The sequence below is a fragment of the Neovison vison genome, chromosome 1 (genome assembly GCF_020171115.1).
Source record: "Neovison vison isolate M4711 chromosome 1, ASM_NN_V1, whole genome shotgun sequence".
Taxonomy (NCBI): domain Eukaryota; kingdom Metazoa; phylum Chordata; class Mammalia; order Carnivora; family Mustelidae; genus Neogale; species Neogale vison.
Window position 1 is genome coordinate 98,916,130 of NC_058091.1, and position 13,140 is coordinate 98,929,269.

General features: G+C 44.8%; 1 protein-coding gene across 1 annotated transcript in view; it reads right to left on the minus strand.

The window, feature by feature from the left end:
* Positions 1-711: 711 nt before the first annotated feature.
* The window catches only part of CILK1 (ciliogenesis associated kinase 1), a 60,773-nt gene continuing 48,344 nt past the window's right edge, over positions 712-13,140 (minus strand). The window contains exons 9-14 of the mRNA XM_044252912.1: positions 11,481-11,801; positions 9,799-9,989; positions 9,533-9,681; positions 7,849-7,977; positions 5,454-5,576; positions 712-4,365 (exon numbers count right to left, since the gene is read on the minus strand). Coding sequence (XP_044108847.1) covers positions 4,211-4,365; positions 5,454-5,576; positions 7,849-7,977; positions 9,533-9,681; positions 9,799-9,989; positions 11,481-11,801 — 1,068 coding nt within the window. The 3' untranslated portion in view covers positions 712-4,210. The remainder of the gene's footprint in view (positions 4,366-5,453; positions 5,577-7,848; positions 7,978-9,532; positions 9,682-9,798; positions 9,990-11,480; positions 11,802-13,140) is intronic.

The window sequence follows — 13,140 nt, forward strand, 5'->3', positions numbered from 1 at the left end:
GATTTTATTAGCAGGAAGGCTGGCGGGAGCTCAAATCCCTAAGGCCTCTGAAGGGGCAGGATGGGCAGAGGATTCCAAAAATTTACACACATGCTGTTGAGTTCACACTTAGGGATTCAGCAATGCACCTTCGGTAAATTGTGTCCCTACAAAATTCTTTTGAGGATCCAAAGAATGGGAAGTGAATTTCCCGTGGAATCTTGTGTGTAATTCACGAAGTGATGAGTTTCATTTGACCGTGGTTATTGTACATAGGAGTATGCTATGAAAAGCTGAAAGCATACAAGGTAGGTATTAATAAGGAGGCACGATGAAATTGGCAACCAGAAATTGTCTCCATCTGCTTTTTTCTTTTTTTGAATATTCCTGTCACCTAACTTGCTAAATACTAAATTTTTAAAAAGCCTCCAAAAAACAAAAAATAAAAAGTCTCCAGCTTGCAGAATAACTCTTTACATGCTGCTCTAAGCTTATCCTTGAAATTTCATGGCAGTAACACTGTACTAAGGATTAAGAAGTTATAAAATAGCAACCCCCCCCCCATTAGGAAATACTAATGTTATCTTCTTCTTGTGAAAGATCCAGCACAGGGCTTGAACTCACAACCCTGAGATCAGGGGTGTGCTCTACCAACTGAGCCTGCCAGGGGCCCTACGGTTATCTTCTGATGGAAGAACACTGAAAATAAAAACAGAACACTCAGATCATTTCTCTTTCTTTAACTGTAACTTTATTTGGAGCAGAATTTTCCTTACATAAAGTTAACGTTTTTAAACAACTTAGGACAAACTATTCAAAATGCAATGTTTTATTTCAGAAAGGGCTTGTGTCAGTGGTTTTCTCTCCTCCTCTATTCTCATCGTGATGATTATTTGCTTTTTAAATAAATATATTCTCAGTTATTCCCTTGTAATCAAATCTGGTGACTACACTGCTATCAGTACAAAGACATCTGAGATCAGAAGACTGTTCAGGTTATTTGAAATTCACATTAGCTTAGTGTCTCTAAGAAATTGGTAATACAGATCGATGGGATGCTTGCCTCCAGTTTGTCTTCTTAATGGTTTCCATGAGAGGGTCCTCACAATAAGTTATATAAAATACAGTACTTTGGTTGGAAATTGTAAAAATAATTCTAAAAATTAAGCACATATATTAAACAAATGTGTTGCTACAGTATGCCTTAAATGACATAAAATAATTAGCATGTCAAACATTCTCTTATAAACATATTGCTTTTGGTCATACACTGAGCTGAAACGTACAGCCTGCGTTCTTTTCCTCCAAAATGGCACAAAACAATGGCTTGATGGTAGGGAAACGCTACTTCATGAGCAAAGATGGTGCCTGTGAGCCCCAGTACTACCCTTATTTGTTCTTGGGCATTACCTTCATTGTATTCAACTTCTGATAACATCAAAAGATGACACAGTGTCAGTTAGATATATACAGTCCTTGAGCCTATCTATGAGAGGTGTCTAAAATAATTGTTTGAAAATCAATTTTCTTCCTCCTTAAATCCTATCATACATGAGCTGGATGAGTGTTTAGTAATCAATGGAATTTTATTGTAAGATGAACAGTCACACCAAGAGTAGCTTTTATGTCCATGCGGCTTGCCTTGTGGTTTGCACACATACCCCCCAGCACACCACTTATCACCGGACCTTTGGGTGTGGAAAGAGAGCCATCCCTGTACCATTTCCCGACATCCCGAAAAGCTTTCTGACTGGAAATGAGGTATAGTCATGGATAGGTATGGTGAAACTCCTCATTCCTCTTGGTGTCTTATAGTACATCTTATAATTCCCTACTAACTAAAAGATATACACACCAGGTATCATTTAATTTTTCACGTAACAAAAAATGGTCACGATTCCCTTCTATAGTAAACAGCGTGTATACACATTTGCCGTTTACCCTTTATGGGGGGGAAAAAAAGAACTTTCCAGGATTTTGCTGGTTCTTTAGAATTTACATTGTTTTTTCAGTCTTCTAGTTTTCTCGACTGCACATCAGCTTCTCGACTTCCACAAGGATAATCGTGTTTGGCATCCTAAGGGAACTTGTTTACTCATAAATAAAGCAAAAAGTAAGAGGAAGAAAATGGAAATATTTTCTGAATGTGGGCCCAAAAAAGCATTACAGAAACAATTCTATAATGCATAATAACCAGGTGACTGGGTTTTTCCATTTAAAAAAATGTCATGACCTTAACATAAGCTAGAGTGCCAAGAATATGGTTTTCACAATCCACTCGCTTCTCTAGGAGGTATTTACAATTTAAAACCAGCTTTCCAGCAAGCTGGGCAAGGTTACAGATTAACTTACTTTTTATACATAATACAGAAAGGGAAAATAAATAGTAATCGCAGTAAAGGACTCATCTCTGAAAACACATTTTCTGCTGCTTTAGATAATGAGTTGAGAATATAATACAGAAGTGAACTCAGCTTCAAGTTGTGCTTACATATACTTATTTGTTTTCTGAAGCTTTGCTGCCAGTTTGTTAACAGAAAATATTCCCTATCAAATCCACATCCATTATGTGCTTTTCTCACGCCCCTAGGGATCATAGTGCTTGGTCAAGTACATTATTGCGCCAGATTCCCCAAAGCAGAAATTACTCCCTGATTTAGATGAGGGCCCTGGCAATTTGCTCAGACTCTAACACACTACGAATGCATCAAAGCAATCATTTACCCATGGATTGGGTTAAATTGTGTCCAAGTGCTGACATTCTGTTTTATCTGTCATTTTAACCTACAGAAATGACAGACAATTTCATATGGCTCAACCTGCTAGATCTGGGAACCTGGAACCAAATGAGAGTAGCTTGGGGCCTGGAGTCAATGCGCTATTGAGCTTGTATTATGTCCACTGGCGGAGACCTTCCCTCCCGCCTTTCAGGTAAACCACAGGCGGGGCCAGATGGGCCTACAGAGATGGACGAAGAGTGAACCTTTTTTCTTTTTCTGTCTCCAAACTAGCATTGTTGTTTTCAAAATTGCTGTAAACATTCCTCTCAATGGAACAGCCTCTGTCCAACAAATTAGAGTTCCCACTGTGTGAAGAAACTACACAAGGGTTACGAGTTCAAATGTGGCACATTACTGACACCACCATCATGGTAGCCATGATGTCCCAGGTCAGCAGAACCTTGGCCATGAATCCTTCCTGCTCCCCAAAGTGCCCTGAGAATGTGGCTAGGACAGAAGTTTCTTCATTGTCTGTTCCTAGCCAGGCCTGGAGAACTGGACCGAATGCAAGAGTTGATCAGTTATTACAATAAAAAAATCTTCTGCTGCTTTGAAACTTAGCTTTTTGATCATGCATCTTGATAGGAATATAAGTTTAATGGACTGTGTTGACCTTTGAGTGAAAGACCCGTTGGCTTGAAAAGCTTCCCTTTTGGGGGTACTTATACAATTGGATTTCAAAAATGGAAGAAACATAAAAAAATGGGAGAAAATAGAATGGGATGGCCTACAGTGATAAAACCATCTCTCCAACCACCTTGTATACCTCCAACCACCAAAAAGGGTTGTAAAAATTTCAAAAAACTATTTACTTGGAGTTCTTTCAGCTGTGAAATTCATTGCATAATAGTATTTTTAGAACAGCACAGTGGTGTCACAGAATCAAACCAATAACCTGATATTGAGAAAAGCAGAAGATCATTTATCTAGCGCTGAGGCTGGTCCAAGAAAGCCGATGTACCAGTGTGCCACATTTAAAATTTAACCACTTCACAAATATCTGCACGCAGTGATTCAGTAACCCTCTATCATGTAGCCTCCAATTGCACCCCTGCTGCAATACTGCATCAATATTATTACATTTTAAAAAATCTGTATAAAATATTATCTGGAACCCCAAAGGAAAATCAATTAATTTTTAAAAAGTTCGTTACAAAGTTGACTGTATAAAATGCTAGAACATAATCCATATATATAAAATGCTGCTGCTTAAGAAAATAATGGGACCCAGTTTTAGAATAAAATAATTTTGTACAAAAAAAGGGTATTGCATTCAAATCAATATTTAAAAAAAAAACCTTAAAAAGAATATTGAAATGTCTTAATTCAGAAGAATAACTATAAAGTGTTTGTTTGCTTTCACACCGTCGCCAGTTTCTTGTTGGCAGAACACCAACCAGATGGCCGAGGGACCGTGTCTTGCTTTCCCCCACGCCCAGAAGCTTCGCCGGTCATCGCCGAGACCCGTACTTGGAAACCCAGTCCGTCCGGCCGTGCACGGGCTGTGCAGCCGGAGGCCGTGGCATCAGCCCGGGAGTGCTTCTAGGCTGGGTGTGGAAGAAAGGTCGCCCGGGATGAGGTCTCACGGCCTTCAGGGAAGAATAGCCTGCAATTAAAGAGGAAGGTGGGTCGGATTGATACGGGACTCCCGTAAACACAGCAAACAAATGCATCTTGGTGACAAAAATATCGGAAAATGGGAGTTCAAGAGAAGCATTGGTGGGCGACTCACAGTCTTCCCTCTCCGGGTGAAGGACAGCTCCATTCTACTGTTGTCAGGCTAAAAACACAGGTGTCATTCCTGACCCCTCTTTTTTCCCAGCCCACATGTCACTGGTCAGCAAATGCCACTGGCTCTCCTTTCCAAACAGACTCAGAATCTGGCCCGGCTCCGCTCTCAGCAGCCGGGCCCGCGATTCCCCGCCGCGATGACTGCAACAGCCAGTTTCCCCGCTGCCAACTGTGCTCCCCGCCTCCAGTCCCACGACGAGGAGCGCGCGAGTGAGGCTCCAGGATGTGAGTCAGATCACCTCACACCTCTGCCCCAGACCCTCCCGTGCCTGCCGGGTCCCTCACACGCAGGGACAGCACGCTGACGGCGGCCCCGCCCACTCCGCCCCTGCCACCTGCCTCCGGGCTCTTCCGGGAACACGCCCACCTCTCACGTGCTAGGAACCCGGGGCTGGGGGTCACCCACACCGCATGGCTAGCCCACTCACCTCCTTCACACACCGTCACTCAATAGCTCCTTGGTGGTGAGGTCTTCTTTGGCCACCCTCTTTTATTTTTATTTTTTTGTAAATTATTATTCTTTTAAAATTAGCATATAATGTAGTATCTGTTTCAGGGGTACAGGTCTGTGATTCATCAGTTTACACAGCACCCAGCGCTCACCACAACACATACACTCACCAGTGTCCATCACCCAGCCTCCCCATTCCTCTCATCCCCCCTCCCCTCCAGCAACCCTGTTTGTTTCCTGAGATTGAGTCTCTTAAGGTTTGGTACCCTCTTTAAACATGCACACTCCAACCCCCACATTCCCTATATCCTGCCTACCTCGTTTTTCTCCTCTGTGCTGGCGAGCATCTACCCTGCCCTGGTGGGTCCTCAGCTTACAACATGCCTGGCACAAAGCCATGAGTGGAAACCATTTGATGAACTGCTTCATGAATAACCCCAAATAGGACTCACCCGGAGAAGGGTCTGGAATAGGAGCCAAGTGTACCCTCTGCACAGCAGAACCAACTTCTTTTTTCAGGAAGGACGGGATATAGTTTCCAGTCAGTCCACTAGAACTCGTAGAACCGGAACCAACTGATGCACAAAAGCAAAAGCTCATTACTATGAAGACCCCATGTGCACATAGCACAACAGGGTCACACAGGTGTGGAACAATAAAGAATCAGGTGTTTACTTTTAGGGGGGAAATAGGATAAGAACAGTGAATTGCGAGCAGAGCATTCCTCCACACCACACTGTGGAAAGACGGGGCAGAGGGTCAGCAAAGACAGGGCCGCACTTGTAGCCTGTGCCTGAATGGAGCCCAGATGCTTGGTTCATTCAAGAAAAGGGAAAGGTATGGTTTTCTTTCTTTTTTGGAATAATGGGTTTAGCCCATTCTGAAATCTGCTTTTTCCCCTCCAAAACAGAGAAGAGTTATTCTTCCAGGTCAGTATGTACAAATCATAGAACCTGGCTAAACCATAATCCACAAACCACTCTCTTACGAAATGGCATGGCGATCTTAACTATTTAGTTATGACAAGTAAGTCTACTTAACTATTTAGTAGTTAACTAGTTAACTGAATAGTTAAGATCTAACTATTTAGTTATGTCAAGTAAGTCTACGCTAAATACTCTTGCCCGTAGTCATAAAAATTAATGATGTATATTAAATATATTCATTTTTTATGACCCTTTCAGAGTGAGAGTGCTTTAAGGGCTGGAACTGTATGGGGACCCAGTGTTCTAGGAGGCTAATGGGACACCTTATATATAGCAGTGATCAATACATATTGGATGGATGAACATCGATCTATGAGCCTATTAAGACTTCGGGTACACACGGAATGATGACAAATGTTATCATGGGCCATTATACAAATGGAAGTTATATCCGGGGGTTGGGGGGAGAATGTGTGGCAGAGTGACAATGCCTGAGTGAGGAGCTGCGTTGTGCTAGAGGACATTTTGCATTTTTGGTGAATAGGTACACACAACAAATGAGAGAATCTGAACAGGTTAAGTCACAAAAGGGAAAGAACGTAGAGTCCATGACCACGAGAGAAGATGCTCCACCTCATTAGTACACAGGACATGCAAGCTTAAGCCACCACAAGAGGCCATCTCACACCCATTAGACCAGCACACAGTTTGCAATCGTGACAGTACCAAGTGGCATCAAGGAGGCAGCACCACTCCCAGACCCTGCTGGAGAGCAATTGGGCAACATCTGTAAAGTCAAAGATGAGCACACCCTTTAACCTGTTTACATCAACCCCAGAGAAACCTTCACGCAGGTGCGCGACAAGAGGGTACGCCCAGGTTCATTTCAGCGCTCCTTCTATAGCAAAGATGGTTCACAACTTCCATGCTCACCAAGGAAAGAAGGATAAATACATTACAGTCCAGTAAAAGTCATAAATTAGGGGGTGATGTGGTGTCATAAGTTATATAGGTTTTATAACATACACTCTGATGGGTCTTACACCTCTGTGTAATTGCTAGATCAAAATAGAATTACTAAAACGAGTGAAGATCCAGAATTACGTTTGTGTTAATTTTTGAACATGTAAAAAATACTATGTGGTTCATTAATCTTTGAAAAAATGCACAGAAGTAATAAACACCAAATTAGGTAGGGGTCGGGGGAAGGAGAGGGGAAGGAGGGAATGGGTAGGAGGGCCTAGATGGTGGGCTTTAGGTGTACTTGCAAAGTTTGCCTCCTTGAGCTGGGGTGGATACATGGGTATGGATATCTCATTTCCCTCTTTTTTGTATTTCTCAAAATAAATGGATGTGTCATGGATAAAAGCAGGGAGAAGTGAGGCCTAGATGTTTGCCTGGCAATGTGGAAGGGAAGCAATGCATGACAGGGGCTGCCTGTGTGAGGGAAAGTGGTGCAGGGAACAGGCCTGCTGGGAATGAGGTTAGCCTGCCTGGAAGGCTTAGGAAATTCCCTTAGTCATTTAAAAGAAGTGGGACTGAGAACAACAACAAAAAATGGGGACAGCCCTCTGAACTGTCCAGAAGAGGTTTTTCCAATGCTCTGGACTAAGGCTGGGTTACCAGAGAGAGGGGCAAGCTGGAGCACGGCAGGTGGAGCTAAGCTGGGTGTCCAGCAGGGCGGGGCCTTGGAAGTCAGAGATGCCTAACTCCCCAGCTATGCCTGGGGCAGACCCAGGGCAGCTGGCTGGGTCCCCAGAGCCTGCTGCCAAGAAAGAGACAGGAGTGTGGCCTGAAAAAGGGGCCCTTGGTTTCCACCCCAGAAAACCCTCTCATTTCCATAGCCTGTCTCTCTGGACCGGCCTTGCTGTATCCAGAGAATCTGCCTCTTGTCATTTCGGAGTTAATAATCACTACTCACCTGAATTTATTTTGCTGATTACGGATACTGTTCCTGAAGATTTTCCGGACAAACCAGAACTCGACCACGGATTAGATGGAACAAAATCTTTGCCTGGATTCGGAAGTATGCCGTTTCTTATATTTATTCCTAGTGGGCAAGAAATGATTTTCAGATGCAAAATACATTATTTCATGTTGAACCAGATTCCAGTGGTAACCTCATCACAGAACTCAATTTGTCTGAACTTCCTATGTTGTAGGAATGTAATGTATTTAGGAGCAAAAACTGACCCTGAGGTTGTCCATAGATTGCTGAGGAAAGAAGGAAATATGGTTTCCTGGGATTTAGTAGGCTGACTCACTGATGGGCACAGTGAGGTCTCCCTAAACTCCTCCCAACAGGTCTGTCTCATGTCTTCTCTCTTGGACCCTCTGGTGCTATTTCCTGGGTGTCAGTGCTCCTGGTCATTCCCATCTGTACCTCTGCATGGGCCACTACCTGTCCATCACCTTCCCAAGTTCCTCTTGGTCCCCCTTCCCCAACCCCCCAGCTCTGCAGCTCCTTGCTCTCTTCTCTGCATTCTGTCCCCCAGATCCCTCTTCTCACCTGACCTGGACCATTAGCGCCATCTAGTGCTGGTGACTAGGGTCAGCACTGGGGATCCTCACAGACTCCATCAGACCCAAGGCTGCCTTGACCTTAATCAATCACCTCAAACTCAAGCCAAACCACCCACTAGACCGCCCACTTTCCCATTTATGTCAAACACTGCAGATGGTTTTCAGAACTGAAAGACTGAATTCATCCTTTATCCTCCTTCCTCTTCTAGAGCCAAAAAGAAATAACTGTAATTCCCTCCCTGCTCCCTTTGGCCTGTGGCCACTGGAGTTTGGCCCAGAGGACACAGGGTGTCTCTGTCCTGACACCCAAACCACTGCTGTACTGTCACCTGCTCTCTCTTCTTCCAGGTCATCCTGGGAGGCCAACCAAGAGGCGAGGAGTCAACCCACCAGCGGGGCCTGCTGTTCCCACCTCGTGTCCCCTGGGCCCCGCAGCCCCAGCCTGAGCCAGCACTCCCCTTACCTGCACGAGAACTACAGCCTGCCCTCAGCCACTCAGCACGCAGATGAACGCGAACCCAGCGTGCTCTCCAGTTAAAATGCTTTGACAGCTTCCTGCTGCTTGTGAAATGAATTCCAAATGTCTCACGGACCCCCAAAGATGCCTCCTGCCACGTGTATCACCGTCTTACCACGCTCGGGTCACGCCGGCCCCTCTGCCCTTCCCCTCACAAGCCAAGCCCCTGCCTTCCTTCCAGGCTCTCCTCTTGCTTCTCCTCTCCTCTTGCTTCTTCCCCTGCCTTTGTTCTGCTCATTTGTTCCCCCCCATTCTTTGGGGGCCCAGACAGGAGTCATGCACTCAGAGAGGCCCTTCCTGAGTCCTCTGTCTACAGTGGCATCTTCTCCCCGCCTTCTACCACCACTGGATCTATTGGTTGTCTATTTGTTTAGGGTCTGGCTCCCAGCATTAGAAAATAGGCTGCACAGGGGCTTACATCATACATTTCTATGATGTTGCTGCCAGTTCTGAAGTTCTAGAAGCCAGGGGCGCTTGCCTTCCAAAACATTATCTCTGTGAATACGTGATTCCAGGGAAATGATTTCTTATCGAGGAGGAAAGTAAAGGCAAGCATTTCTATTACCAGGCAAGTATCGCGAGTGCTTCAGGTAGTGCTGCTTGGCTGCGGACCTCAGGGTTGGTGTGTCTCGCCTCTGATAGGAGGTCTGGGTAGGGGCGCTGCTGCCTGTACTGATGGGCTCGGAGGGCTTCAGGTCCAGAACGCTCTCAAATCTGAAGCAAGGGAACATGGCTTGGATCAGCATGAGATGGGAAGCACCATCAGAGAGGTGCAGACTGATTCAAAAACCCCAGATTCAATCTGTGTCCAGAGCCGAGGCGCACACTTGCCTGCAGAGAGCCTCCTCGCTCTGTCTCTTCTTGTTTTTCAGGTCAGTCCTGGGGAGGGACGGACTGAAATCCAAGTCATCCAAGTCAGCCCAGTCGTCACAATCCTTTGTTGCCCGAGATACAAGACCCCACCTTCTGCGACTCTTGGGCTTGATCTCCCCATTTTTGTGTTCCAGGCCAGCTAGCATTTTCTGTGCACCCGAGGAGTGGGGGACAAAGCGATACTTGGCATTAATGGAGCTCACCCATGAGTAATGCCCATTCCACACTTCTTCACTGATGAAAAGGAGGACAGGGGCATATCATTCCCCACATGCCACCGTGGGAAGCACATTCCTGGGCCTCTGTCTTTCACCTCTCCTGTGTGCATCCCACCCACTGGCATCCTAGGGGACATTCAGGTGTATGAGATAAGGATTTTTACAAAGACATTTTTAAAAAAATAGATTTAGGGGGCACCTGGGTGGCTCAGTGGGTTAAAGCCTCTGCCTTCAGCTTGGGTCATGATCCCAGGGTCCTGGGATGGAGCCCTGCATCAGGGTCTCTGCTTAGCAGGGAGCTTGCTTTCTCCTCTCTCTCTCTCTGCTTGCCTCTCTGCCTGTCAAATAAATAAATAAATAAATAAAATAGATGTATTTTTGAGAGAGAGAGAGAGACAGGGAAGGGACAGAAGGAGAGGGAGAGAGAGCATTAGCAGACTCCACACTGAGCGCCCAGCCTGATGCAAGGCTCGATCTCACGACCACAAAATCATGACCTGAGCCAAACCGACTCTTAAACGCTTAACTGACAGCATCACCCTGGAGCCCCTAAAAAGAAGTCTAAGGTACTGCTCACATATGGGGAGGATAGCTAGGCTGTCATCGGGGCCTCATCCCTGAAGACATTAACAGGCTTTATTCTGTCGTAAACAGAGATGCAAGAGAATACAGCTCAGACATCAGTCATCCTGCTCATTTACCGAAAACACTGCAAAGATGATTTCTTTGCCTTCTTAGTAGACCTGGATACTATTTAATTACACAATAGTAGGAAATTTCCAAATACACAATGCTTCCAAAGTTGTGGGCGGGGGCCCAGCAAACAGTCTAAAGAGAGCACTCCGGTAACCTCACACGGCAGCTCAGTGCGGGTCGGGAGCCGGCATCAGTGAATGAATACTTGTCGACAGAAAGAATTCTGCTTCTGCATAAAGTTGTCAGAAAATCAGGCTCTCAGCACCACAAACCTACTGGTAACTAGATGCCCCGATCAGGTTATTGAGTCTAGCACTCCTTCCTTCCTTTTGCGCACCAGTCCCAGAGAAGGAGAACGATCTGGGCTCAATCGACTGCCTAGTTTTAACAGCAATTGTCGACAGCATTAATAGGAATGACAGCCTATACATTTCGTTATGGCACTTTGTGACATGTTCACAATGGGGAGCTCTGAACCGCCACACCGCAGCTGCCCGCCGCCAGCCCCGCTGTTAACAGGCACAGCCAGAACCTGAATTTAGACCTTCAACTCCAAGACCAAAGCTCCTTTCATTATTCCGTGATATTCCAAAGATACATTTATTGTAATCAACCTTCCTTGTAATGAGACTTTATAGGCTGAAAAAAGGAAATCTTTCACACCATAGGTGGGGTCAGAAGAGGTACAGGCAAGACAAGGCATCCTAGCAAATCTTCACTGCTTACCGACTGAGCATTCTTGGTATGGAGGGATGGGAAGAGCAACGGGCTTGGCTTGTCCTCTGGAAGATGGTTCGGGTGATCTGTCCTGGACGCATCTGCTTTGTAGGGGTACATGAGATGCTGAGGGGGCTGGCTGGCTTGATGCTGTCTTGTGGAAATCCGTGGCTGTGGCTTGGTTGGGGGCTGGGCGGGGGGGACCGGCTTGATGTGAGGAGCTGGGCCTGCCTTTTCCAGGACATCCTTCTGTGCTTTTCCTGAATCTTGAAGGCTCTGTGTGGTGCTGCCCAGTGGATGCCCAATCTGGAAGTAGGGATATCGAAGCGCCTGCAATAACACAGAGGGCTGTTGTAGGAGAAAAGTCTAGCCAGGAAGGTTATGACCATCAGGCTCACTGAGCTACATTTCATGGGACCAGTTTACTACAGTTTCTTAGTCTAAACCAATGAGAAAACAGCATTGAAAGAGTGATACTCTTTATGATTTTCCTTATCTAAAATACAAAGTTTATACACTTAAAATTATTTGGATAAAGCAGCCAGTTACACTGCTATTACTTTTGCTACTTCTGAAAAGTATCTCGCTCAACACAGATGCTTTTTTTTTTCCTTTGAAACTTCCATTTAATATAATAGACCTCACTAAAAGAGTTAAAGGATATTAATTTAATTTAATGTAAATAAATAAATTTAATTTAATTTAAATAAATTAATATGCATTGTATCATGGAGCCATAGAAATATTGGTCCATGCTGGCAAATCGCAATTTGTGGTATGTATTAATTTATTATTTATTTACATTTAAATTTAAATTCAATTAATTAACATACAATGTATTATTGGTTTCAGAGGTACAGGTCTATGATTCATCAGTCTTATATAATAGCCAGTCAGATGCTGGTTTTGTAACTTATTTGCTATGTATCTTTTTGTGGGGGGTCAGGGACAGGGGAGAGGGAAAGGGAGAATCTCGAGCAGACTCCTCACTGAGCGTGAGCCAATGTGGGGCTGGATCTCACAGCCCTGAGATCATGACCTGAGCCAATTAAGAGTCAGACGCTTAACCAACCGAGCCACCCAGGCGCCCCTGCTATGTGTCTTAAATGTAGTATTTCACCTTTCAGAGCCAATTTCCTCAGTCCATAAAAAGAAAAAAAAAATATTTTTTTTGAGAGAGCCAAACACAATAATCCTGGAAGACTCCGAAGAGGCAAGTGTAAAATGAGCAGGTATTTAACCCCAGGAATGCCAAGAATGTGATGCAGGATACAGGGAAACCCTGCCTATCAACAACTGGCAAGCCTTGTTAGTTGTTCTGAGCAATCCAGGTTTCCGGACAGTCAGGGGATAAATCCTGAAGGGCTGGGGTTTATGATTCTTTCTGAAATAGTCTCTGTATTCCCTAGTCTTTTTGAATGGAAATCACCAAACAGAACAGAACCTTTCTTAATAGCTCTATTATAAACATCTGTAATGATTATATGTAAGTGTAGACACAGAGGCCAATAACATGGAGACTCTGGTACTGGTTTTGGATCCTGGCATCTAATTTGAGAAGTCTCTATAGTTTCAGGCACTTCTGCAAACTGATCTGGGACCGTTTTTAGCTTTTCTGACACTATTCTTAAAAATACACATTGTTGGGGCGCCTGGGTGGCTCAGTGGG